Source organism: Gorilla gorilla, chromosome 7 (assembly GCF_029281585.2).
Source record: "Gorilla gorilla gorilla isolate KB3781 chromosome 7, NHGRI_mGorGor1-v2.1_pri, whole genome shotgun sequence".
In the NCBI taxonomy this organism is placed as follows: Eukaryota; Metazoa; Chordata; class Mammalia; order Primates; family Hominidae; genus Gorilla; species Gorilla gorilla.
The window spans coordinates 126127996-126152823 of NC_073231.2; the positions used below are offsets into that span (position 1 = coordinate 126127996).

The 24828-nt window shown below is 37.3% G+C and overlaps 1 protein-coding gene across 2 annotated transcripts in view; it reads left to right on the forward strand.

Annotated features, from left to right (window-relative positions):
- Window positions 1–24828, forward strand: part of COL14A1 (collagen type XIV alpha 1 chain) — a 249603-nt gene that overhangs the window by 149423 nt on the left and 75352 nt on the right. For both annotated transcript variants that reach the window (XM_055349252.2, XM_004047478.5), the window contains exons 27-34: window positions 3999–4122; window positions 4323–4466; window positions 5824–5988; window positions 6600–6638; window positions 6809–6947; window positions 9529–9671; window positions 11750–11859; window positions 15650–15808. In XM_055349252.2, coding sequence (XP_055205227.2) covers window positions 3999–4122; window positions 4323–4466; window positions 5824–5988; window positions 6600–6638; window positions 6809–6947; window positions 9529–9671; window positions 11750–11859; window positions 15650–15808 — 1023 coding nt within the window. The remainder of the gene's footprint in view (window positions 1–3998; window positions 4123–4322; window positions 4467–5823; window positions 5989–6599; window positions 6639–6808; window positions 6948–9528; window positions 9672–11749; window positions 11860–15649; window positions 15809–24828) is intronic.

Here is a 24828-nt window from a genome sequence, read left to right on the forward strand (position 1 = left end):
TACGCTGTGATCAGGTGGATGTCATCCCAGGGACACAGAGAGGGCTTAACATACACAAGTCAATAAATGTGATACATCAAATAAACAGAATTAATAACAAAAACCATATGTTCATCTCATTCATGCAGAAAGCATTCAATAAAATCCAGCATCCCTTTATGATAAATACTTTCAACAAACTGGGAATAGAAGGGACATACCTCAAAATGATAAATGCTATATATAGCAACCTCACAGCCAAAATCATACTGAATGGAAAAAAGTTGATAGCATTCCTTCTGAGAACTGGAACAAGACAAAGATACTCATTTTCACCGCTTCTATTCAAGATAGTACTGGAAGTCCTAGCCAGAGCAATCAGGCAAGAGAAAATAATAAAGGGCATCCAAACTGGAAAAGAAGAAGTTAAACTATTACTGTGTGCCAGTGATATGATCATATACCTAGAGAACTTAAAGACTTCTGCAAAAGACTCCTAGATTTGATAAACAAATTCAGTAAACTCTTAGGTTACAAATCAATGTATACAAATCAGTAGCACTGCTATACACCAACGATCAATTCTCAGATAAGAGATAAGGCCTGAGGATCAAATCAAGAACATAATCACTTTTACAATAGCTGCAAAAAAAAAATAGACATACCTAGGCATATATTATACTTAACTAAAGAGATGGAAATTCTCTTCAACAAGAATCACAAAACACTGCTAAGAGAAATCAGAGATGACACAAACAAATGGAAGCATCCCATGCTCATGGATTGAAATAATTCTTATGAAAATGATCATATTTCCCAAAGCAATCTACAGACTCAATGCAATTCCTATACAAATATCAACATTGTTTTTCACAGAATTAGAAAAAACAATCCTGAAATTCATATGGAACCCAAAAAGAGCCCAAATAGCCAAAGCACTCCTAAACAAAAAGAAAAAAATCTGGAGGCATCACATTACCTGACTTCAAAGTATACTACAAGACCATAGTTACTAAAACAGCATGGTACTGATATAAAAGTAAGCACATAAACTAATGGAACAGAAGAGAGAACCCAGAAATAAAGTCAAATACATACAACCAACTGATCTTGGACAAAACATTCAAAAACATAAATTGGGGAAATGACACCCTATTTAATAAATGGCACTGGGAAAACTGGATAGCCACATGTAGAATGAAACTGGATCCCTACCTCTCACCTTATACAAAAATCAACTCAAGATGGATCAAAGCCTTAAATCTAAGACCTGAAATGATAAAAATTCTAGGAGATAACCTGCGAAAAACTCTTCTGGACATTGACCTGGCAAGGAATTTATGACTAAGACTCCAAAAGCAAATTCAACAAAAACAAAAATAAATAAATGGTACCTAATTAAACTAAAAACCTTCTGAACAGCTAAAGAAATAATCATCAGAGTAAACAGAAAACACAAGAATGGGAGAAAATATTTGCAAACTATGCATCTGACAAAGAACTAATATCCAGAATCTACAAGAAATATACACAAATCAGCAAGAAAAAAACAAATATCTCATCAAAAAATGGGAAAATGGCATGAATAAACATTTCTCAAAAGAAGATACACAAATGGCCCACAAACATATGGAAAAATGCTCAACATCACTAATCATCATGGAAATGCAGATTAAAACCACAATGAGATACCTCCTTGCCCCCGTAAGAATGGCCATTATTATAAGTCAAAAAACAATAGATGTCGGTGTGGATGTGGTAAAAAGGAAATATTTATACACTGCTGGTGGGCGTGTAATTTAGTACAACCTTTATGGAAAACAGTGTGGAGATTTCTTAAAGAACTAAAAGTAGATTTACCTTTGGTTCCAGCAATCCCAGTACTGGCTATCTACCCAAAGGAAAAGAAGTCATTATGTCAAAAGACACCAGTAAACATATGTTTATTTTAGCACAATTCACAAATGCAAAGATATAGAACCAACTTCAGTGCCTGTCATCCAATGAGTAAAGAAAATGTTATATATATATATGTAAAAAAATATATTATATATATATTTTACATAAACACACACCATGGAATACTACTCAGCCATAAAAAAGAACAAAGTAATGTACTTTGCAGCAGCTTGAATGGAGGCCTTTATTCTAAGTGAAGTAATTCAGGAATGGAAAATCAAATACCATATGTTCTCACTTTTAAGCGAGAGCTAAGCTGTAGCTACACAAAGGAACACAGGGTGGTATAATGGACTTGGAGACTCAGAGTGGGGAGGGTGGAAGGTGGATGAAGGATAAAAAAACTACATACTGGATAGAATGTACACTACTTGGGTGATGGGTGCACTAAAATCTCAAACCTCGCCACTATACAAGTCAACCATATAACCAAATACCCTTGTACCCCAAAAGTATTGTAAATAAAAATAGGTTCCCCACCCTGTGTCCAAGTGTTCTCATTGTTCAATTCCCACCTATGAGTGAGAACATGCGGTGTCTGGTTTTCTGTCCTTGCGATAGTTTGCTCAGAATGCTGGTTTCCAGTTTCATCCATGTCCCTACAAAGGACATGAACTCATCCTTTTTTATGGCTGCATGGTGGGGGTAAGGTGGAAGGATAGCATTAGGAGATATACCTAATGTAAATGACGAGTTAATGGGTGCAGCACACCAACATGGCACATGTATACATATGTAACAAACCTGCACATTGTGCACAGGTACCCTAGAACTTAAAGTATAATAATAAAAAAAAGAAAATAAAAATAGGTTATTAAAAAAGAGGAGAATAGATAACATGCTGAGGCATGTCAGAAAGAAGCAAGTTTCCTTTGAATTGCAGGAGACTTTATAAAAATGGTGACATGCCCAGTAGACTGATAAACTGGCAGCAGCTTAAGGCCCATTTAAACAAAGCACTCGAAAGATGCTATCTTTACTTATAAAATCATAATTCTGAAAAACAAATAAAAAACAATTAAAAATGATCCAAAAGTTCCACAGGAATAAAAGCCAGTTGTAAGAACTGAAGCCAGAAAGCTTTGTGTAGTAGTGGTTAAGAACATACATTTTGACCTAGAATAGACCTAACTTCAACGGTTGACTCTGCCAGTGACCACTCTTGTGATGTGCAAGTAACTTGTCTTTTGCAGCTCAGTTTCCTCAAGTGTAAAGTGAGTAGAATAGTAGTAATTACTTCATAGGTTTGCTTCATAAGGAAATCTTTGTAAAGAGTCTAACTCTGATTTTCGGACATTTGTCAAGTTACCAAGCTTAGGCTGCCATTTTTAAACTGTCAAATGAAGTGGCAAAAATCCCACAAGCTTGAAAGATTTTTAAAAAACTACTTTCAGAAAGTACTTAGAGACACATGCACTCCTATGTTCATTGCAGCACTATTCACAGTAACAAACATGGAATGCCCATCAATGGTGGACTGCGTAAAGAAAATGTGGTGAACATACAGCAAGAAATACTATGCAGCCATAAAAAAGAACAAAATCATGTTCTTTGCAGCAACACGGGTGCCTCTGGAAGCCATTATCTTGTGCAAATTAACACAGAAACATGAAACCAAATACTGCATGCTCTCACTTAGAAGTGGGAGCTAAACATCGAGTACACATGGACGTAAAGACGGGAACAATAGACACTAGGGGCTACTAGTAGGGGGATAATAGAAGGAGGCTGAAGGTTGAAAAACTGCCTATTGGGTACTATGCTCACTACCTGGGGGACAGAATCATTTGTACACCACATCTCAGTGACATGCCGTTTACCCATGTAACAAACCTACACAATGTACCCTCTGAATCTAAAATAAAATTTTTAAAAAAGAAAAGATGTATTTAATTTGTCTTCAAATTTGATATGTAACTTGTATGAAAGAAATTTTAATCCAAGGAGATTTTGTAATGAGATAATGAAGAAATTAAAACTACAGGTGACACTGTGCTGTTGCTCTCTGACCCAGTGGAAGTCTACATATGTGTGAAAATGAATACACCTTCTCTCTCCAGGTTGCAATGGTTCAGTTCACTGATGATCCCAGAACAGAATTTAAACTAAATGCTTACAAAACCAAAGAGACTCTTCTTGATGCAATTAAACACATTTCATACAAAGGAGGAAATACAAAAACAGGTATGACCAAAAGAAGCCCAGCTAGGGCTCAAAGTAATTCATTATTTGTAACTACTGAAATGACCTTTTATTTTAAGGCATAGTAATTTTTTAAAGATTATTTTTTTCATTAATTTAAGAACTTTGTTCCCACCCTTTCTTCTCCAGAAAAACAAAAATGGGAGGGAGTGAAATCAAACTGTTGCCTTTCTTTGTTTCAGGAAAAGCAATTAAGTATGTTCGAGATACCTTGTTCACTGCAGAGTCAGGTACAAGAAGGGGCATCCCAAAGGTTATCGTGGTTATAACTGATGGAAGATCACAAGATGATGTGAACAAAATCTCCAGGGAGATGCAATTAGATGGTAAGATATATAAACAATAGTGGCTACCAAATATGATGTTAGAATTGTTATTTTCTAAATACAAATTTATAGGCTATATCAGCATTACTTAAATGTTTTAAAATATTTCTTCATATTAACTAGACAGTGTAATTTTTAAAATACTTTCTGGTATACAAATCTGTAATTGTACTGCTTTGTTAGAGAAAATAGGTTATTTTCTCTAACACTTTTGTTACATACAGGATGCCCTTTATATGGAACTCTAGCAATTAAGTACTGTAAGAAAAGGACCAGGGAAAGAATCTTATTACAGAAACTCCTCAGCCTCTTAATCATACCCAAATGCCCATCAATGATAGACTGGATAAAGAAAATGTGGCACATATAAGCCATGGAATACTATGCAGCCATAAAAAAGAATGAGTTCATGTCCTTTGCAGGGAAATGGATGAAGCTGGAAACCATCATCCTCAGCAAACTAACACAGGAACAGAAAACTAAACACCACATGTTCTCACTCATAAGTGGGAGCTGAACAATGAGAACACATGGACACAGGGAGGGGAACATCACACATGGGGGCCTGTCGGGGGTGGGGGGCAAGGGAGGGAGAGCATTAAGACAAATACCTAATGCATGCAGGGCTTAAAACCTAGATGACAGGTTGATAGGTACAGTAAACCACCATGGCACACGTATACTTATGTAAAAAACCTGCATCTTCAGCATGTGTATCCCAGAATTTAAAGTAAAATTTTGTAAAAAAGAAAAAATATTGATTGAATATATATATATATGGACCAGGGAAGGAACCTTATTACAGAAATTCCTCAGCCTCTTAATCTGTAAAATAGAGATTCTCACAGGACTGCTGTGAAGATTAAATTACATAAGTTATGGCAAATAGTAGTTCTGTTTACTTGCCAAGCATTGAATGGTGGCCCACCTTAGGTTGCTAGGCCTATTAATGTCTCAGCTTCTACTTCTGAAAAAAAAAAAAAAAAAAAAACTGAGATAAGCTCAGTGTCTCTGTTTCAAGTATATTTCATACCATAAACGTTAAAAGTAACTTTTATAAATATGCAACCATAGAGATATTACTCAAATGCAAACTACTTCGTCTCAGGCACAGTTTGGGGCCTTGGTCTTCTTGGGTTTCTTTAAAATGGAAAATCTCTTTAGGGGATGATGGAATCATTATCACATAATGAAATATATACATGCAGAACTCTGATGAACTGTAAAGAATGAATTATCCACCCCCATGGGCCTTCCTAAATAAACATATTTTAAACAGTTGGATGTGTCTTATATTACATTATTTGTGTTTTGTACAATTTAAAGTAATCGGAAATCTGTTCTCTGTATGCCACAGGCTATAGCATTTTTGCAATTGGTGTGGCCGATGCAGATTACTCGGAGTTGGTTAGCATTGGCAGTAAGCCCAGCGCACGCCATGTCTTCTTTGTGGATGACTTTGACGCCTTTAAGAAAATCGAAGATGAGTTAATTACTTTTGTCTGCGAAACCGCATCAGCAAGTTAGTTCTTTGGAATTTGTACTTACTCATGTTGCTTAACAGCTGAAATATTTGACACTGGTTAAATAATGAGTCCCGTCTAGATCTGAGAAAAGAATATTGACTTCCAGTACTGCTTGTTATATAGACATTAAGTTTTATGGCTTTGAGCATATGGAAATAAACCTCCCCTCCTCTGTTTAGAGTTTAGAATGATCAAAACCTTCCCTAATCAGATGACAGTCTATGTTTAAAAGCAACTGTGCTTAAACAGATGTAGTAAATAATTTTCAATGTATTAAGAATGTATTAAGATGTAAAATGTATTAAGAATTCTCATCTGGGCAACATATTACAAGGGAGATATGCCCCAATACATGCTCTCAGGTGATAACCACTGATTTTAATGAACCCAGGAGAGAAGGAAGCTGTGGTTCTTTAGTTGTAATAAGGGACCTTAGCACATTTCAATCTTTATGAAACCACAGAAAACCATAGTCACATTTGATTTGTATTCTCTCCACAATCAACTTCTGGAAAGATTGTATTAGTTTCCTGTTCTCAGGACAGGGAAAGAGTATGTTTGTGAAATATCCGAATTAGAGTTTTATTTTGTTTGTTTGGTTTTCCAGCCTGTCCAATGGTACACAAGGATGGCATTGATCTTGCAGGTATGCATTATCACAATCTTTTCAAACACAAAATATATTACATGCCTCTCATTTGGGGATGGGGTTTCTGTTTTTGTTTTTAAATCCTTAATAGAAAAATATTAAAATTTAAAATTCTAAAGTGCCATATTCCTTATGTTTATTCTTTTTCTACTTTTTTTTTTTTTTAGGATTTAAGATGATGGAAATGTTTGGTTTGGTTGAAAAAGATTTTTCATCAGTGGAAGGGGTTTCTATGGAGCCTGGTACCTTCAATGTGTTTCCATGTTACCAACTCCATAAAGATGCCCTGGTTTCCCAGCCAACCAGGTATGTTTCTGTTGAAAGATTTTAAAGTCAATCATATGTTTATTATATCTCACTGTGAAAATGATGTCAACTTGAAATATGGTGTAATAGTCCCAGGTAGGATTTTCCACGACATTTAGAGTAGAAGATATTTACATTTCTTTGTTTAAAAACACCAGACTCACACATAATGCGGGTTGAACTTCAACATCTGCTGATCTGAGACAACATATAAAAATGATTGCTGGATGCTGTGGCTCATTCCTGTAATCGTAACACTTTGGGAGGCCAAGGTGGGAGGATCACTTGAGGCCAAAAGTTTGAGAGCAGCCTGGGCAACAAAATAAGAGTCTCTACAAAAACATAAAAATAAAAAAATTAGCTGGGCATTGTAGTGTGCACCTGTAGTCCCAGCTACTCTGGAGACTGAGGTGGGAGGATTGCTTGAGCTCAGGAGGTTGAAGCTGCAGTGTGTCATGATCACGCCACTGAACCTCAATCTTGGTGAAAGAGCAAGACCCTGTCTTAAAAAAAAAAAAAAAAAGTTGATACTTATATAGCACTACTCGCAGCCATCTTTCTAAATGCTTATGTACACTAACTCACTCAAACCTCCAGACACCTCTATGAAAGTAGATTCCATTATTATCTAAATTTTACAGATAATGAATCAGAAACACAAAGAAGCTAAATGACTTGAGTGAGCTCACATAGTTAAATGGCAATGTTGGAATTTATATCCAGCTATCAAGCTCCAGTGCTCAGATCCTGAACCATTTCATGATAGTGCTATATGGTTCAAATGGCTTTTATCTTTGAGACAGTCACAACAGCACCTCTAGAAAGCTGAAGAGTAGTAATCAGGTTTATATAAAAATTGCATTACTTAGCTACTTTATAGACACATTTGCCTTATTCTTGTTTCTTTTTTTATTATTATTATACTTTAAGTTTTAGGGTACATGTGCACATTGTGCAGGTTAGTTACATACGTATACATGTGCCATGCTGGTGCGCTGCACCCACTAACTCGTCACTTGGAATCAACCCAAATGTCCAACAATGATAGACTGGATTAAGAAAATGTGGCACATATACACCATGGAATACTATGCAGCCATAAAAAATGATGAGTTCATGTCCTTTGTAGGGACATGGATGAAATTGGAAATCATCATTCTCAGTAAACTATCGCAAGAACAAAAAAGCCTTATTCTTGTTTCTATCTCTGGATCCCCAGCAAATTAGATGGTGTCTGTCCACATTGAAGGCAGATCTGCCCCACCTAGCTCACTCAGACTCGCACGCTAATCTCCTCTGGAGACACCCTCACTGATAAACTCCAAAATAATGCTTTACCAGGTTTCTAGATATTCCTTAATCCGGTCAAGTTGAAACCTAAAATTTACCATCACAAGACCTTTGTCAGTTTATTTGCTGATGTATCTTAAATGTCTGTTACAATGTCTGGCATATAGTTGGCACTCAAAAAATACTTATTGAATGGACAAATGAATTAATGAATATATAAATAAATGAATATTTATTTTTATCTATGCAAACCAAACTTTCATTTTCAAACGCATGCTAAACTTGCACATTTATTTATTCAATTAATAACTATTATGGGGTTCCTACTATATGTAAAGGGTTGTATTTTTTTGCTTGGAGGAAGATTTAAAAAGTAAATGAGTAAAAGTAACATTAGTTGTTAGAAAGAGAGACAAGATGATATTTTAAGTTGGGCTCTTCAGGAAGCAGATTTTCCGGGAGAGATTAGCATGTGGGAAGTTGATGAGGGTGTTCCCTCATGGAAGGGAACAGCAGGACACAGGACAAGCCAAGAGGGAGAAGTCAAGCTGTGAAGAATCTCAGTAAAAGCCTCCACCCACCCAGAAGAGTTCTGAAAATGGTATGGCCCCTCAGATCTATCTCCCATTGGGTTCAGGGGTTCAGGTCCTTATACTTCCTCAATGACCGGTCATTGAAAAGAGGTTTCCTAGTAAGGTGGCATGACCTTGGGAGAGGCATCCTTTTTCAGCCAAGACAATTTCTGAAGGGGGATTGGTGTCTGAAACCTGTCTGCAGACAACACTCCCAGGACCAGGGGTAATGTACCCTTAATTTTGGAAGGTGGATCTGGATGGTGCAACACAGATGGGAATGCAATTGACTACAATATGTAGTAGAAAGTGATAATGTCATAAGTTATGTTTTACAAAAGGATAATAGATCAACATTGCTTATTACATGAAAACCTTTGACACTACTAAAATGTTCAGTGAGAAGTGACTGATTAGGTAAGTGATAAAATAGCCAAACAAGAGAAGATTGTACAGCCATGAAATATCATGCTCTTAAAAATATTTAAGGAAGTGGAAAATGACTATTAAATGGTGCTAAGAAAGGGACAAAATGATATAAATTGGACAAATGCACACATTCTTTACTAAGTTAGATCAACAGTGATCTAGTTGGTGTTAATGGTGGTCTTTTCTGTTTTTCCAAATCTTGTGTAATGACAATGTCTTTGCTTTATAATCAAAGGAGTAACTTTTTTGAGGAAGGATACAATGAAACATGGTTTTCTTTCTGTGTTCAGGTACTTGCACCCAGAAGGATTGCCCTCCGACTACACAATCAGTTTTCTATTCCGGATTCTTCCTGACACTCCACAGGAGCCATTTGCTCTTTGGGAGATTTTAAATAAAAATTCTGACCCATTGGTTGGGGTTATTTTAGACAGTAAGTATATTTATTGAGATCACATTCGCATATACATGTATGAGTAATGTATGTGGCATGCCATTTTGCCTGTTTGTGTATATTACAGAGTAACTCACTAATCTTATGTGATGTGTAAATACTAAACAATGAATTATATAGCAGTTGATTTATCCGTTTATTCTCTTATTCTTTCAACAAATATTTCTTGAGTTCCTATTTTGTGCCAACACTAAGCCTGGGATGCAGTAGTGAGGAAGGAGAAGAGAGAAAAACAATTTTTACTGGGAGAGGGAAAACTACAGACAGAGCAAGGCCCTTGGAGGGTCAATGGGGGGGTGGGACCACAGTTCATTTTTTGGACATAGACATGATAAAAGTAAGATGCATATTTGATATCCCAGAATGGATGTCAGATTGACAGCAGCATATTTAGAAAGAATTCTGGGATGGAGATGTACATTTGAAAGTTGTGTGTCTTTGCTATACAAGCCATGAGACTGGGTGGGATCATCTAGAAAATGAGTCTAGCAAGAGCAGAGAATAGGTCTGGAGGCTGGGAAATGCCAATGTTTGGAGGTTGGAAACGTGAGGAAGAACCAATGAAGGAAGCTTCTTAACCTTGTGCTCTTGGATGTTGTACCATCAACCTCATGCTCTTGGATGTTGTACATGATGATCAGTTAAGCAGATCAACTTTTTGGTTAATATCACTGAGTTTTCTATATCTAGTTTTAGTTTAGGATTCCAGTGAACCTAGGAACCAAAATTTGGAGGCTATTACTAGGTGCTAAGTCACACATTTGGATAAGGAAAGTATTAAGCTTATTTCCGACTAGTATTTGTAAAAGGATTTTTCAGTACATGGAAACTAATCAACAACTAAATATGATATTGTGGAAGCATTTTGCATTGATATTAAAACTAAGGAAAAGCTGTAGATTGAAAGGGTATACGTTACTAACTTCATATATACCTGGGACTTGAAAATGAAGAATTTTCTTAAAATGATTAAGACTAGCTTGCTCCTTTTGAAAACAGAGGTATTAATTTGTAGCATAGGAATGAATTAGAAAGAAAAAATATTAGATAAATGAATAATATGAATTATTCTCTCACAAGGTTAGTAATGCTTTGTATGCATATATTCTTTATTCTATTTGCTATTGAACAAAGGCATTTAAAAAAATTCCTTAGGGCTTTGGATCTCAAATTTCAGCTGGAGTGAGAATCTTTTCTCTTTCTAATTCATAGTATCTTTTAAATAATAAAATATTCCTTGTAATAGGAAGAGTTTAAGATTAGAAAAATTTTTGCTTGTTTGTTCATAATAAATGAAATATCTTGGGTGGCGTAATTTGCACATCCTAGGAAAGTTGGTTGCTGCAGTGGGTTAAAAAGACAAAGGGCCGGCCAGGCACGGTGGCTTACACCTGTAATCCCAGCACTTTGGGATGCTGAGGTGGGCAGATCATGAGGTCAGGAGATCGAGACCATCCTGAACATGAGGTTAGGAGATCGAGACCAAACTGTCTCTACTAAAAATACAAAAAATTAGCTGGGCGTTGTGGTGGGCGCCTGTAGTCCCAGCTACTTGGGAGGCTGAGGCAGGAGAATGGTGTGAACCCAGGAGGTGGAGCTTGCAGTGAGCCAAGATCATGCCACTGCACTCCAGCCTGGGTGACAGAGCGAGACTCCATCTCAAAAAAAAAAAAAAAAAAAAAAAAGAGACAAAGGGCCTGGTTTCTATTCTTTAAGATTTGATAAACTTAAAGCAGCTGTGTCTGCCTCTACTTCCAGCTTTGGACAGTTTCTCCCAGGAGAGTGATGGGAATGAGAGTCTGGGCAAGGAAGTACAGAGGAAGAGTATGTGTAGGAGTCTTTGCCTCACTGTCATCACCAAGTGGCTTAATCAGTTCATGTAACCAACTAAAAGTCTGCGGCAACCTGGGGACTGTAGATCACTTCCTTACTCATCACATCATTCTAAATACAGTTTCAAAACAATCGATGCATTGTTTTGTTTTGAGTTGAATTTTAGAAAACAAAATTCACCTACTTTAATTATTTCTAAAATATTTTTATTTTTCTTTCAATAGATGGTGGGAAAACTCTAACATATTTCAACTATGACCAGAGTGGGGATTTTCAAACTGTTACGTTCGAAGGACCTGAAATTAGGAAAATTTTTTATGGAAGCTTTCACAAGGTTAGTAATGCTTTGTATGCATATATTCTTTATTCTATTTGCTATTGAACAAAGCCATTTTAAAAAAATTCCATAGGGCTTTGGATCTCAAATTTCAGCTGGAGTGAGAATTTCCTTTGTGCTTGTTAACAATACCTGTGCTTGTTAACAGATTCTGATTTGGTAGTTCTGAGAGAGGACCCTGAAATGTGCATTTTTTTTTTTTGGCAGGCACTCCCGAAAATAAGGGGGCCACTTTCCTCTTTGAGGAAAAATGTAGTTAAGGATATGGCATTACCAAGTGGACAGTTGCTCATTTGCTACATTAGGTGCGATGTAGAAAAGATTGCTGTTCTAGCTGGTACAACTAGCTATCTACGAGTGCAGAAGAAAGCACAATCAGCTGAATCATCTTAAAATGTGCAGATAGGGATAACTGATTGCACCGATACTTTTACATATATACAAGTGCAATCCATCACTGTCATCATAACAGTTACCCTGCGGAAAAATTTTATAAAACCTAAGTTTACTTGTCATTATTTTATTTTATTTTATTTATTTATTTATTTATTTATTTATTTATTTATTTATTTATTTTGAGATGGAGTCTTGCTCTGTTGCCCAGGCTGGAGTGCAGTGGCACGATCTCGGCTCACTGCAAGCTCTGCCTCCCGGGTTCACGCCATTCTCCTGCCTCAGCCTCCCAAGGAGCTGGGATTACAGGCATCTGCCACCATGCCTGGCTAATTTTTTGTATTTTTAGTGGGACCGGGATTTCACCATATTAGCCAGGATGGTCTCAATCTCCTGACCTCGTGATCTACCTGCCTCGGCATCCCAAAGTGCTGGGAAAACAGGGGTGAGCCACCGCGCCTGGCCACTTGTCATTATTTTAATAACTCAGCACTTGTGGTATAACTGTGTTCCTTAACATTTGCTTCTCAGAAACACTTATCTGTGGTGATCATTGGGGTGGACATCTACCAACATCTACTGCTTCCTTTGTATTTGAATAATCCCACTGATCTGTAGTGTTAAGCAGTGCAGCACCTATGCTGCAGGATGAGCAGAGCATTTACTAGGTGGTGTAGAAAAATGCTTTGCTTCCTAACCAGGCCCTTACTGCCCTTTTAAAGTGAGAGAAGGGATGCTGCATAGCAATTTTCTTGGCTCCTGTCTCATGGCCTAGAATGCGGTCAAATCAATCTAATTTATGCAACTTTGCTACTTTCTGTGGTTTTGAATATCATAATTGCATACCACATAATTGCATAAGAACAGTTGCTAAAAAAAAAACAACTTGCTTTTTTTTCCTGTTTAATAGGACTGTACTACCAGAAGAAAAGGTATCTGAAAAGCACATGAGATACAGTGGAGATTTATTAGTTCATGGCTCAAAGTGGTCCCATTAGCAGCTCTTAGGACTTAACATTGTTTACTCACCAAATTCCTCTTGGCATGTTTATTTTCTTGGTTATGGAGAGTGTATTGCAAAATAGTAAAAAATAAAATTGTTTGGGAGATGAAAAGCATTTGAGATTTCATGAGTGTTAAAAAAAAATTGTCATTTTAGCCCATGGTTTAGGCATGAACTTGTAATTCTCATTCCAAAGAATCCTTTGTAAGTCTTAGGTGAAGGTTAAGCTTTATTTCCTTACCAGAAGAACTCAAGAAGTGAGGTTCATTAAAAATCGATTTAAAATTTATAAACTTTCAAATTTTTAAAAGTTATATGAAGGAAGACTTCCCTCTACTTTAAGTGTTAATAAAGCCAAAAAGCCAAACGAGGAAAAAAATTCAAAAAAGGCTTCTCATGTGACAAAATACTTTAAAATAGACCTATTAATAGAATATCTCAATGCAAATTCAATTTGTAGAAGTCAAATTCTATTTGTTCATAGACTTATAAATGAATAAATCCTTTACCTTAATTTCTCTTTGATTTTCAGTTAGTTTTATTTTTTACACTTTGGCTATGAAGTGTGGGCCCAAGGTCTCTTTCAAAAAGCTTTAATTATATAAATGGGCCCTTAAGTGCAACCAAAGAAGCAAAATATCTTTGAAAAATTTTCAGTATCTCCTTTTGTAAAGCAAAAAAAAAAAAAAAAATTTAAGCATGTGAATAACTCCCCACAAGTTAACAATTCTTAAGGCAGGGGTACTAGAAGCTAAGTTTTCTAGCACCCAGTATGAAAATTTCTGTAATCTATAATAATGGAAAGTGCTCTAAGGCTCAAAAACACGTAAGAGTTGAATTATACTCCAGTAAATGATTGTAACAGAGATGTTAATAAGAAGCAAGGAATGTGGTGGGGTTTATTCCATCAATGTTTCCATACTTGGGCAGTAGTTAATTCCTTTTTGAAGGAAAAGGATTCTCAAGAGTCCCACTGTTGACTTACATTATTTGTATCATGATCTAACTCAAATAAAACATGAAATAAAAATTGGTGTAAGTCCATGTGCTTTCAGCTCGTATACAACAATGAAACAAAAATGAAGTTGAACAAAACCAGTAAAATTAAAAGTAACACTATCTTAATGTGAAAGAGGACATTATTTCATTGACATTCAACCTGTGCTTACAATGTGAATACACTGCTAGCTACTATAACTCCCATAACTTTGATTGTATTGCCCAAGATTGTTTTTCTTCGAACTACCATGATACCTTACCTTAAACAGATTTGTAACTTCTTTTGGCTTTTACTTAGGGCAAAACCGTTATTTGCCTATTAATTTCACTCCATAATCTTGATTGTATTGACCAACATAGTTTTTCTTTGAACTACCGTAATACCTTATCTTAAACAGATTTGTAACTTCTTTTGGCTTTTACTTAGGGCAAAACCATTATTTGCCTATTAATTTCACCCCATAACCTTGATTGTATTGACCAACATAGTTTTTCTTTGAACTACCGTAATACCTTATCTGAAACAGATTTGTAACTTCTTTTGGCTTTTACTTAGGGTGAAATCATTATTTACCTATTAATTTGACTCTTTTAGCTCATCAGTCTGCCAAAAACAAGTACTGTAGTACTCTTGAGGCTAATGCCATTGTAAGTTACAATGCATATATAAGCACTGAAATTTTATGGCAGAACTTGGACATAGAGTAGTTATCCAGTTCATCTAGAATATACCTAACTTTGACTATCACCTAAATAAGACAGATTTTACAAGTCCTTACAAAGAATGTGTCGACTCCTGAAAATATCACAGACCTCCAGATTCTTGAGATTCTAGTTTGAGAAAAATGTACCACACACTAAGCTAAACAGCTTTATTTTATTTGAACCTGGGTTCACCAGAAAGCATTCCTTCTTCCCCCTCAGATTCTAGATCCCCTTTCTTCATCCTAAATTAAATAAATATTTTTGAAGTGTGGTTTGCCAACCACTCGTGGTGCTTTGGATGATTGTTGGTGATATATCAACAAAAATTTTTAATTTTAATATTTTTGTGTTAATTTTAATGTGCATTCAGAAAAGGCATAGCTAGTACAGCAGTCCTGTGATTTCAAAGATGCAATTGCTCTCGAGTTAGGCCAGACTTTAAAAACTGAATCCTTTCAAAGCCATTTTAGAAAGAAGTGTTAAATAGATAAAAATAGAGATGGTACTTGAATGTGGGAAAATCATGGAGATGATAAAAGTAGAAATTTTCTCTTTTAGCAAAATACATGGTGACGGAATTCTTTCTCTTCTCTTTCATACTTTGTAATGATGAATCATACAATTATACAAATTTGGTTGATATTTCCTTCTGTTTCTTACCTCCTGAAACATCTTACTTTTACCTAGCTACACATTGTTGTCAGTGAGACTTTGGTCAAAGTGGTTATTGACTGCAAGCAAGTGGGTGAGAAGGCAATGAATGCATCAGCTAATATCACGTCAGATGGTGTAGAAGTGCTAGGGAAAATGGTTCGATCAAGAGGACCAGGTGGAAACTCTGCACCGGTAAGTGAATAAACCCATGAAGCTGTGTTATTGCTAAGGGAGAGAAATTATTTTAAAGTACATTAGCTATTTTCCAGGGGAAAGGTTTAAGAAAAAGGTGAATGGATAAATGGATGGATGAATGAATGGATGGATGGATGGATGGATGGATAGATGGATGGATAAATAAATAATGGCCTTTTTAAATGAATTAAGACATGCACATTCAAAGCTTGTGGTAGTATGCTTCCACTGTATTATATGGAATATGCATTAGGAATTAGGCTAATTTATTTTCTAAATGCATTTTAAAATTTAAATAGTAAAATATTCATCACATGGTTTGGGGCATAAATGGTTTTTAGAAAAGAATTACAACTGCAAATGAACCTCATTTATATAAGCAAATACAAATCCACACAAAATTAGTGACTATTATACACAGGAAATTGACATAAGCCTCTTATTTGGGTTAGATTTGGGCATTTTAAAACTAGGTTTTGCTATCACTAATGTAAAGTTTACCCTTTAATTATTGTGATTATTGAGTAACATACCATTCTATTTTTTTTTTTTTTTTTTCGCGCCCAGCCTCCATAGGCCTTCTTTTTTTTTTTTATTTATTTATTTATTTATTTTTTTATTATACTTTAAGTTTTAGGGTACATGTGCTCATTGTGCAGGTTAGTTACATATGTATACATGTGCCATGCTGGTGCGCTGCACCCACTAACTCGTCATCTAGCATTAGGTATATCTCCCAATGCTATCCCTCCCCCCTCCCCCCACCCCACAACAGTCCCCAGAGTGTGATATTCCCCTTCCTGTGTCCATGTGATCTCATTGTTCAATTCCCACCTATGATTGAGAATATGCGGTGTTTGGTTTTTTGTTCTTGCGATAGTTTACTGAGAATGATGGTTTCCAATTTCATCCATGTCCCTACAAAGGACATGAACTCATCATTTTTTATGGCTGCATAGTATTCCATGGTGTATATGTGCCACATTTTCTTAATCCAGTCTATCATTGTTGGACATTTGGGTTGGTTCCAAGTCTTTGCTATTGTGAATAATGCTGCAATAAACATACGTGTGCATGTGTCTTTATAGCAGCATGATTTATAGTCCTTTGGGTATATACCCAGTAATGGGATGGCTGGGTCAAATGGTATTTCTAGTTCTAGATCCCTGAGGAATCGCCACACTGACTTCCACAATGGTTGGACTAGTTTACAGTCCCACCAACAGTGTAAAAGTGTTCCTATTTCTCCACATCCTCTCCAGCACCTGTTGTTTCCTGACTTTTTAATGATTGCCATTCTAACTGGTGTGAGATGATATCTCATAGTGGTTTTGATTTGCATTTCTCTGATGGCCAGTGATGATGAGCATTTTTTCATGTGTTTTTTGGCTGCATAAATGTCTTCTTTTGAGAAGTGTCTGTTCATATCCTTCGCCCACTTTTTGATGGGGTTGTTTGTTTTTTTCTTGTAAATTTGTTTGAGTTCATTGTAGATTCTGGATATTAGCCCTTTGTCAGATGAGTAGGTTGCGAAAATTTTCTCCCATGTTGTAGGTTGCCTGTTCACTCTGATGGTAGTTTCTTTTGCTGTGCAGAAGCTCTTTAGTTTAATTAGATCCCATTTGTCAATTTTGTCTTTTGTTGCCATTGCTTTTGGTGTTTTGGACATGAAGTCCTTGCCCACGCCTATGTCCTGAATGGTAATGCCTAGGTTTTCTTCTAGGGTTTTTATGGTTTTAGGTCTAACGTTTAAATCTTTAATCCATCTTGAATTGATTTTTGTATAAGGTGTAAGGAAGGGATCCAGTTTCAGCTTTCTACATATGGCTAGCCAGTTTTCCCAGCACCATTTATTAAATAGGGAATCCTTTCCCCATTGCTTGTTTTTCTCAGGTTTGTCAAAGATCAGATAGTTGTAGGTATGCGGCGTTATTTCTGAGGGCTCTGTTCTGTTCCATTGATCTATATCTCTGTTTTGGTACCAGTACCATGCTGTTTTGGTTACTGTAGCCTTGTAGTATAGTTTGAAGTCAGGTAGTGTGATGCCTCCAGCTTTGTTCTTTTGGCTTAGGATTGACTTGGCAATGCGGGCTCTTTTTTGGTTCCATATGAACTTTAAAGTAGTTTTTTCCAATTCTGTGAAGAAAGTCATTGGTAGCTTGATGGGGATGGCATTGAATCTGTAAATGACCTTGGGCAGTATGGCCATTTTCATAATGTTGATTCTTCCTACCCATGAGCATGGAATGTTCTTCCATTTGTTTGTATCCTCTTTTATTTCCTTGAGCAGTGGTTTGTAGTTCTCCTTGAAGAGGTCCTTCACATCCCTTGTAAGTTGGATTCCTAGGTATTTTATTCTCTTTGAAGCAATTGTGAATGGGAGTTCACTCATGATTTGGCTCTCTGTTTGTCTGTTGTTGGTGTATAAGAATGCTTGTGATTTTTGTACATTGATTTTATATCCTGAGACTTTGCTGAAGTTGCTTATCAGCTTAAGGAGATTTTGGGCTGAGACAATGGGGTTTTCTAGATAAACAATCATGTCGTCTGCAAACAGGGACAATTTGACTTCCTCTTTTCCTAATTGAATACCCTTTATTTCCTTCTCCTGCCTGATTGCCCTGGCCAGAACTTCCAACACTATGTTGAATAGGAGCGGTGAGAGAGGGCATCCCTGTCTTGTGCCCGTTTTCAAAGGGAATGCTTCCAGTTTTTGCCCATTCAGTATGATATTGGCTGTGGGTTTGTCATAGATAGCTCTTATTATTTTGAAATATGTCCCATCAATACCTAATTTATTGAGAGTTTTTAGCATGAAGGGTTGTTGAATTTTGTCAAAGGCTTTTTCTGCATCTATTGAGATAATCATGTGGTTTTTGTCTTTGGCTCTGTTTATATGCTGGATTACATTTATTGATTTGCGTATATTGAACCAGCCTTGCATCCCAGGGATGAAGCCCACTTGATCATGGTGGATAAGCTTTTTGATGTGCTGCTGGATTCGGTTTGCCAGTATTTTATTGAGGATTTTTGCATCAATGTTCATCAACGATATTGGTCTGAAATTCTCTTTTTTGGTTGTGTCTCTGCCCGGCTTTGGTATCAGAATGATGCTGGCCTCATAAAATGAGTTAGGGAGGATTCCCTCTTTTTCTATTGATTGGAATAGTTTCAGAAGCAATGGTACCAGTTCCTCCTTGTACCTCTGGTAGAATTCGGCTGTGAATCCATCTGGTCCTGGACTCTTTTTGGTTGGTAAACTATTGATTATTGCCACAATTTCAGCTCCTGTTATTGGTCTATTCAGAGATTCAACTTCTTCCTGGTTTAGTCTTGGGAGAGTGTATGTGTCGAGGAATGTATCCATTTCTTCTAGATTTTCTAGTTTATTTGCGTAGAGGTGTTTGTAGTATTCTCTGATGGTAGTTTGTATTTCTGTGGGATCGGTGGTGATATCCCCTTTATCATTTTTTATTGTGTCTATTTGATTCTTCTCTCTTTTTTTCTTTATTAGTCTTGCTAGTGGTCTATCAATTTTGTTGATCCTTTCAAAAAACCAGCTTCTGGATTCATTGATTTTTTTAAGGGTTTTTTGTGTCTCTATTTCCTTCAGTTCTGCTCTGATTTTAGTTATTTCTTGCCTTCTGCTAGCTTTTGAGTGTGTTTGCTCTTGCTTTTCTAGTTCTTTTAATTGTGATGTTAGGGTGTCAATTTTGGATCTTTCCTGCTTTCTCTTGTGGGCATTTAGTGCTATAAATTTCCCTCTACACACTGCTTTGAATGCATCCCAGAGATTCTGGTATGTTGTGTCTTTGTTCTCGTTGGTTTCAAAGAACATCTTTATTTCTGCCTTCATTTCGTTATGTACCCAGTAGTCATTCAGGAGCAGGTTGTTCAGTTTCCATGTAGTTGAGCGGCTTTGAGTGAGATTTTTAATCCTGAGTTCTAGATTGATTGCACTGTGGTCTGAGAGATAGTTTGTTATAATTTCTGTTCTTTTACATTTGCTGAGGAGAGCTTTACTTTCAACTATGTGGTCAATTTTGGAATAGGTGTGGTGTGGTGCTGAAAAAAATGTATATTCTGTTGATTTGGGGTGGAGAGTTCTGTAGATGTCTATTAGGTCCGCTTGGTGCAGAGCTGAGTTCAATTCCTGGGTATCCTTGTTGACTTTCTGTCTCGTTGATCTGTCTAATGTTGACAGTGGGGTGTTAAAGTCTCCCATTATTAATGTGTGGGAGTCTAAGTCTCTTTGTAGGTCACTCAGGACTTGCTTTATGAATCTGGGTGCTCCTGTATTGGGTGCATATATATTTAGGATAGTTAGCTCCTCTTGTTGAATTGATCCCTTTACCATTATGTAATGGCCTTCTTTGTCTCTTTTGATCTTTGTTGGTTTAAAGTCTGTTTTATCAGAGACTAGGATTGCAACCCCTGCCTTTTTTTGTTTTCCATTTGCTTGGTAGATCTTCCTCCATCCTTTTATTTTGAGCCTATGTGTGTCTCTGCACGTGAGATGGGTTTCCTGAATACAGCACACTGATGGGTCTTGACTCTTTATCCAACTTGCCAGTCTGTGTCTTTTAATTGGAGAATTTAGTCCATTTACATTTAAAGTCAATATTGTTATGTTTGAATTTGATCCTGTCGTTATGATGTTAGCTGGTGATTTTGCTCGTTAGTTGATGCAGTTTCTTCCTAGTCTCGATGGTCTTTACATTTTGGCATGATTTTGCAGCGGCTGGTACCGGTTGTTCCTTTCCATGTTTAGCACTTCCTTCAGGAGCTCTTTTAGGGCAGGCCTGGTGGTGACAAAATCTCTCAGCATTTGCTTGTCTGTAAAGTATTTTATTCCTCCTTCACTTATGAAGCTTAGTTTGGCTGGATATGAAATTCTGGGTTGAAAATTCTTTTCTTTAAGAATGTTGAATATTGGCCCCCACTCTCTTCTGGCTTGTAGAGTTTCTGCCGAGAAATCCGCTGTTAGTCTGATGGGCTTCCCTTTGAGGGTAACCCGACCTTTCTCTCTGGCTGCCCTTAACATTTTTTCCTTCATTTCAACTTTGGTGAATCTGACAATTATGTGTCTTGGAGTTGCTCTTCTCGAGGAGTATCTTTGTGGCGTTCTCTGTATTTCCTGAATCTGAATGTTGGCCTGCCTTGCTAGATTGGGGAAGTTCTCCTGGATAATATCCTGCAGAGTGTTTTCCAACTTGGTTCCATTCTCCGCATCACTTTCAGGTACACCAATCAGACGTAGATTTGGTCTTTTCACATAGTCCCATATTTCTTGGAGGCTTTGCTCATTTCTTTTTATTCTTTTTTCTCTAGACTTCCCTTCTCGCTTCATTTCATTCATTTCATCTTCCGTTGCTGATACCCTTTCTTCCAGTTGATCGCATCGGCTCCTGAGGCTTCTGCATTCTTCACGTAGTTCTCGAGCCTTGGTTTTCAGCTCCATCAGCTCCTTTAAGCACTTCTCTGTATTGGTTATTCTAGTTATACATTCGTCTAAACTTTTTTCAAAGTTTTCAACTTCTTTGCCTTTGGTTTGAATGTCCTCCCGTAGCTCAGAGTAATTTGATCGTCTGAAGCCTTCTTCTCTCAGCTCGTCAAAATCATTCTCCATCCAGCTTTGTTCCGTTGCTGGTGAGGAACTGCGTTCCTTTGGAGGAGGAGAGGTGCTCTGCGTTTTAGAGTTTCCAGTTTTTCTGTTCTGTTTTTTCCCCATCTTTGTGGTTTTATCTACTTTTGGTCTTTGATGATGGTGATGTACAGATGGGTTTTTGGTGTGGATGTCCTTTCTGTTTGTTAGTTTTCCTTCTAACAGACAGGACCCTCAGCTGCAGGTCTGTTGGTATACCCTGCCGTGGGAGGTGTCAGTGTGCCCCTGCTGGGGGGTGCCTCCCAGTTAGGCTGCTCAGGGGTCAGGGGTCAGGGACCCACTTGAGGAGGCAGTCTGCCCGTTCTCAGATCTCCAGCTGCGTGCTGGGAGAACCACTGCTCTCTTCAAAGCTGTCAGACAGGGACATTTAAGTCTGCAGAGGTTACTGCTGTCTTTTTGTTTGTCTGTGCCCTGCCCCCAGAGGTGGAGCCTACAGAATCAGGCAAGCCTCCTTGAGCTGTGGTGGGCTCCACCCAGTTCGAGCTTCCTGGCTGCTTTGTTTACCTAAGCAAGCCTGGGCAATGGCGGGCGCCCCTCCCCCAGCCTCGCTGCCGCCTTGCAGTTTGATCTCAGACTGCTGTGCTAGCAATCAGCGAGATTCCGTGGGCGTAGGACCCTCCAAGTCAGGTGTGGGATATAGTCTCGTGGTGCGCCGTTTTTTAAGCCGGTCTGAAAAGCGCAATATTCGGGTGGGAGTGACCCGATTTTCCAGGTGCGTCCGTCACCCCTTTCTTTGACTCGGAAAGGGAACTCCCTGACCCCTTGCGCTTCCCAGGTGAGGCAATGCCTCGCCCTGCTTCGGCTCGCGCACGGTGCGCGCACCCACTGGCCTGCGCCCACTGTCTGGCACTCCCTAGTGAGATGAACCCGGTACCTCAGATGGAAATGCAGAGATCACCCGTCTTCTGCGTCGCTCACGCTGGGAGCTGTAGACCGGAGCTGTTCCTATTCGGCCATCTTGGCTCCTCCCCACCATTCTAAGATAATATATTTTTTACCTTACAACATGGAATTTAAATCTGAGAGACTTCCAGTTGGCAAAGAAATCACATTCCTATCACTCATTACCCACAAAAAAAGAATAGTGCACACAGTTTTTTGTGTTAATACTGTGTATTCACAGCTAATTAGCAGCATTCTCTAATTTGAGTCATTCTATAGTGAGGCATTTTATTCTTGTAAACAATCCCAACTGTTCTAATCTACACTTCTCTTATGTAATAGAACAATCAAGATAATTATGAATTACTATTGTCTCCCACTTTCATAGATCTGTAGAATTAGCCAGTTATACAAGAGCTGGTAGTTCTCAAAGACTTTTAAAGCTGAAGATCACCTTGTAAAAATGAAATCCTATACTATGTCAAATAAATAAAACAGACCCATGGTTCTAATTCCACTACCATTCACTTAGTGCACAGGAAATAGTCCGAGTGGGAGAGTGATTTACTTTGGGGCACTTTGCTGTTTTGGGGCATTTATTTTTGTGGTAACAATAGAAGTGAATGGTAGCAATGTGTCCCTTACGTATAGGGGGACATTGATGCTTTCAGACCTTGATAGGTAGATGATGCTAAGTAGTTTAACACTTACAGTTGAAGTATCTTTAAAAGTTCCTTTGTTTCTACTTTGCTTTGGGGAATTATGGATTAGATGTTTAGAAAGATAATATAAAAGCTATGGAAGGCTCTCTTGTTCTCAGTTACAGTAAGAGACTTTTGGGAATGTTTACATGATTTCAAAAACTTGTCTCCCCCTAATGTGTGGCATTTTATGATAATTAAAAAACACACCATCTTCTGCTTAATGGAGGATACTCCTATGATAGTACATGAAGGAATTTATAAAAACACAGAATTGTCAAACTAAGGATATCTTGTATGGATAAATGGATATATAGATGGATACTTGGATGATGAATGAATAGACTCTAATTTAAGAAAGAGAATCCAGGCCGGGTGCGGTGCCTCACGCCTGTAATTTCAGCACTTTGGGAGGCCGAGGTGGGTGGATCACGAGGTCAGGAGATCAAGACCGTCCTGTCTAACATGGTGAAACTCCGTCTTTACTAAAAATACAAAAAATTAGCCGGATGTGGTGGCACGCACCTGTAGTCCACCTACTCGGAAGACTGAGGCAGGAGAATTGCTTGACCCCGGGAGGCGGTTGTTGCAGTGAACCAAGATCGCGCCACTGCACTTTAGCCTGGGTGACAGAGTGAGACTCCATCTTAAAAAAAAAACAAAAACAAAAACAAAAAACCCACAAAGAAAGAGAAACCATTCTAGGTATATGAGATTCTGGGCCCAGATCACATAATACTATTATTAATATTTTCTTAATTTTAGAAATAACGAATATAAAATTCCTGAAAGTTAGTAGGCGTTCACTGAAGAGCAACTATTATTATTGAAGAAAGTCAATAACACATTCTCTATCCTCCATCCCACCTTTTCTAGACTTCTAGCACTTGATTATTGATAGTCACATACTATTTTGTTTCTCTTTCATATATCTACATTTCACTCCTCTAACCAGATTATAAATGCCTCAAAATAGAAACCGTGTCATTGTCTTTGTTTAAAACCACCCTACATCACAATGTCTACTCAATACTGATGAACAGAGTAAGTTCTCAAGAAACATTTCATAGAAATTAAATAGAATGTTGTCTGTTCAAATTGTATTATATCTTTTCTTAAAATTTTGTTTTGCATATATTCCGTGTGTGATGTTGACAATAGTCCCATAATATATATTGTACCCTCTCCTAATTATTTTATAATTATAATATATTTCACAATGATAGTTTTACAACTGTGTTTTAACGTATACTGTATGTAATAATTATGCTCCAAAGATATGACCAACTAAATATCAACTAATTTCTTTCTGAAAGTAAAAATGCCTCAGGTTTCAGGCCTACTGGTGATCAATCTTTACTTTTGGCCATGAGAGAAATGGAATTAAACAGAGCACTCTCTGTGGTTATTTCCAACTAGTAGTAGACAAAGGAGAATTATAGAAGTCAATAATTAAAGAGTTCTTTGTAAGGCTAGTAGGAAAAAAGTCGTAGCATTTGTTGAATCTAGAAGTCTACAAAGGATTACTAACTAGATTTTCAGTCTGCCCACTTACTGAAGAATTTGATTATGTTGAAATGAATGTATTAAGTTAGATCTCAAGAATGTGATTGGAAACTCAGACTTGCTTTTTGAGGGATATTACTTAATCATTTCAGTACAAGGTAAGAGAAGTCTCAGTTTTCAATTTTAAATTTAGAAATCACAGACTGCCAATCTAACCTTGATATACATTTGTACTCTAATATCCAGCAAAAGGGAATGTATGT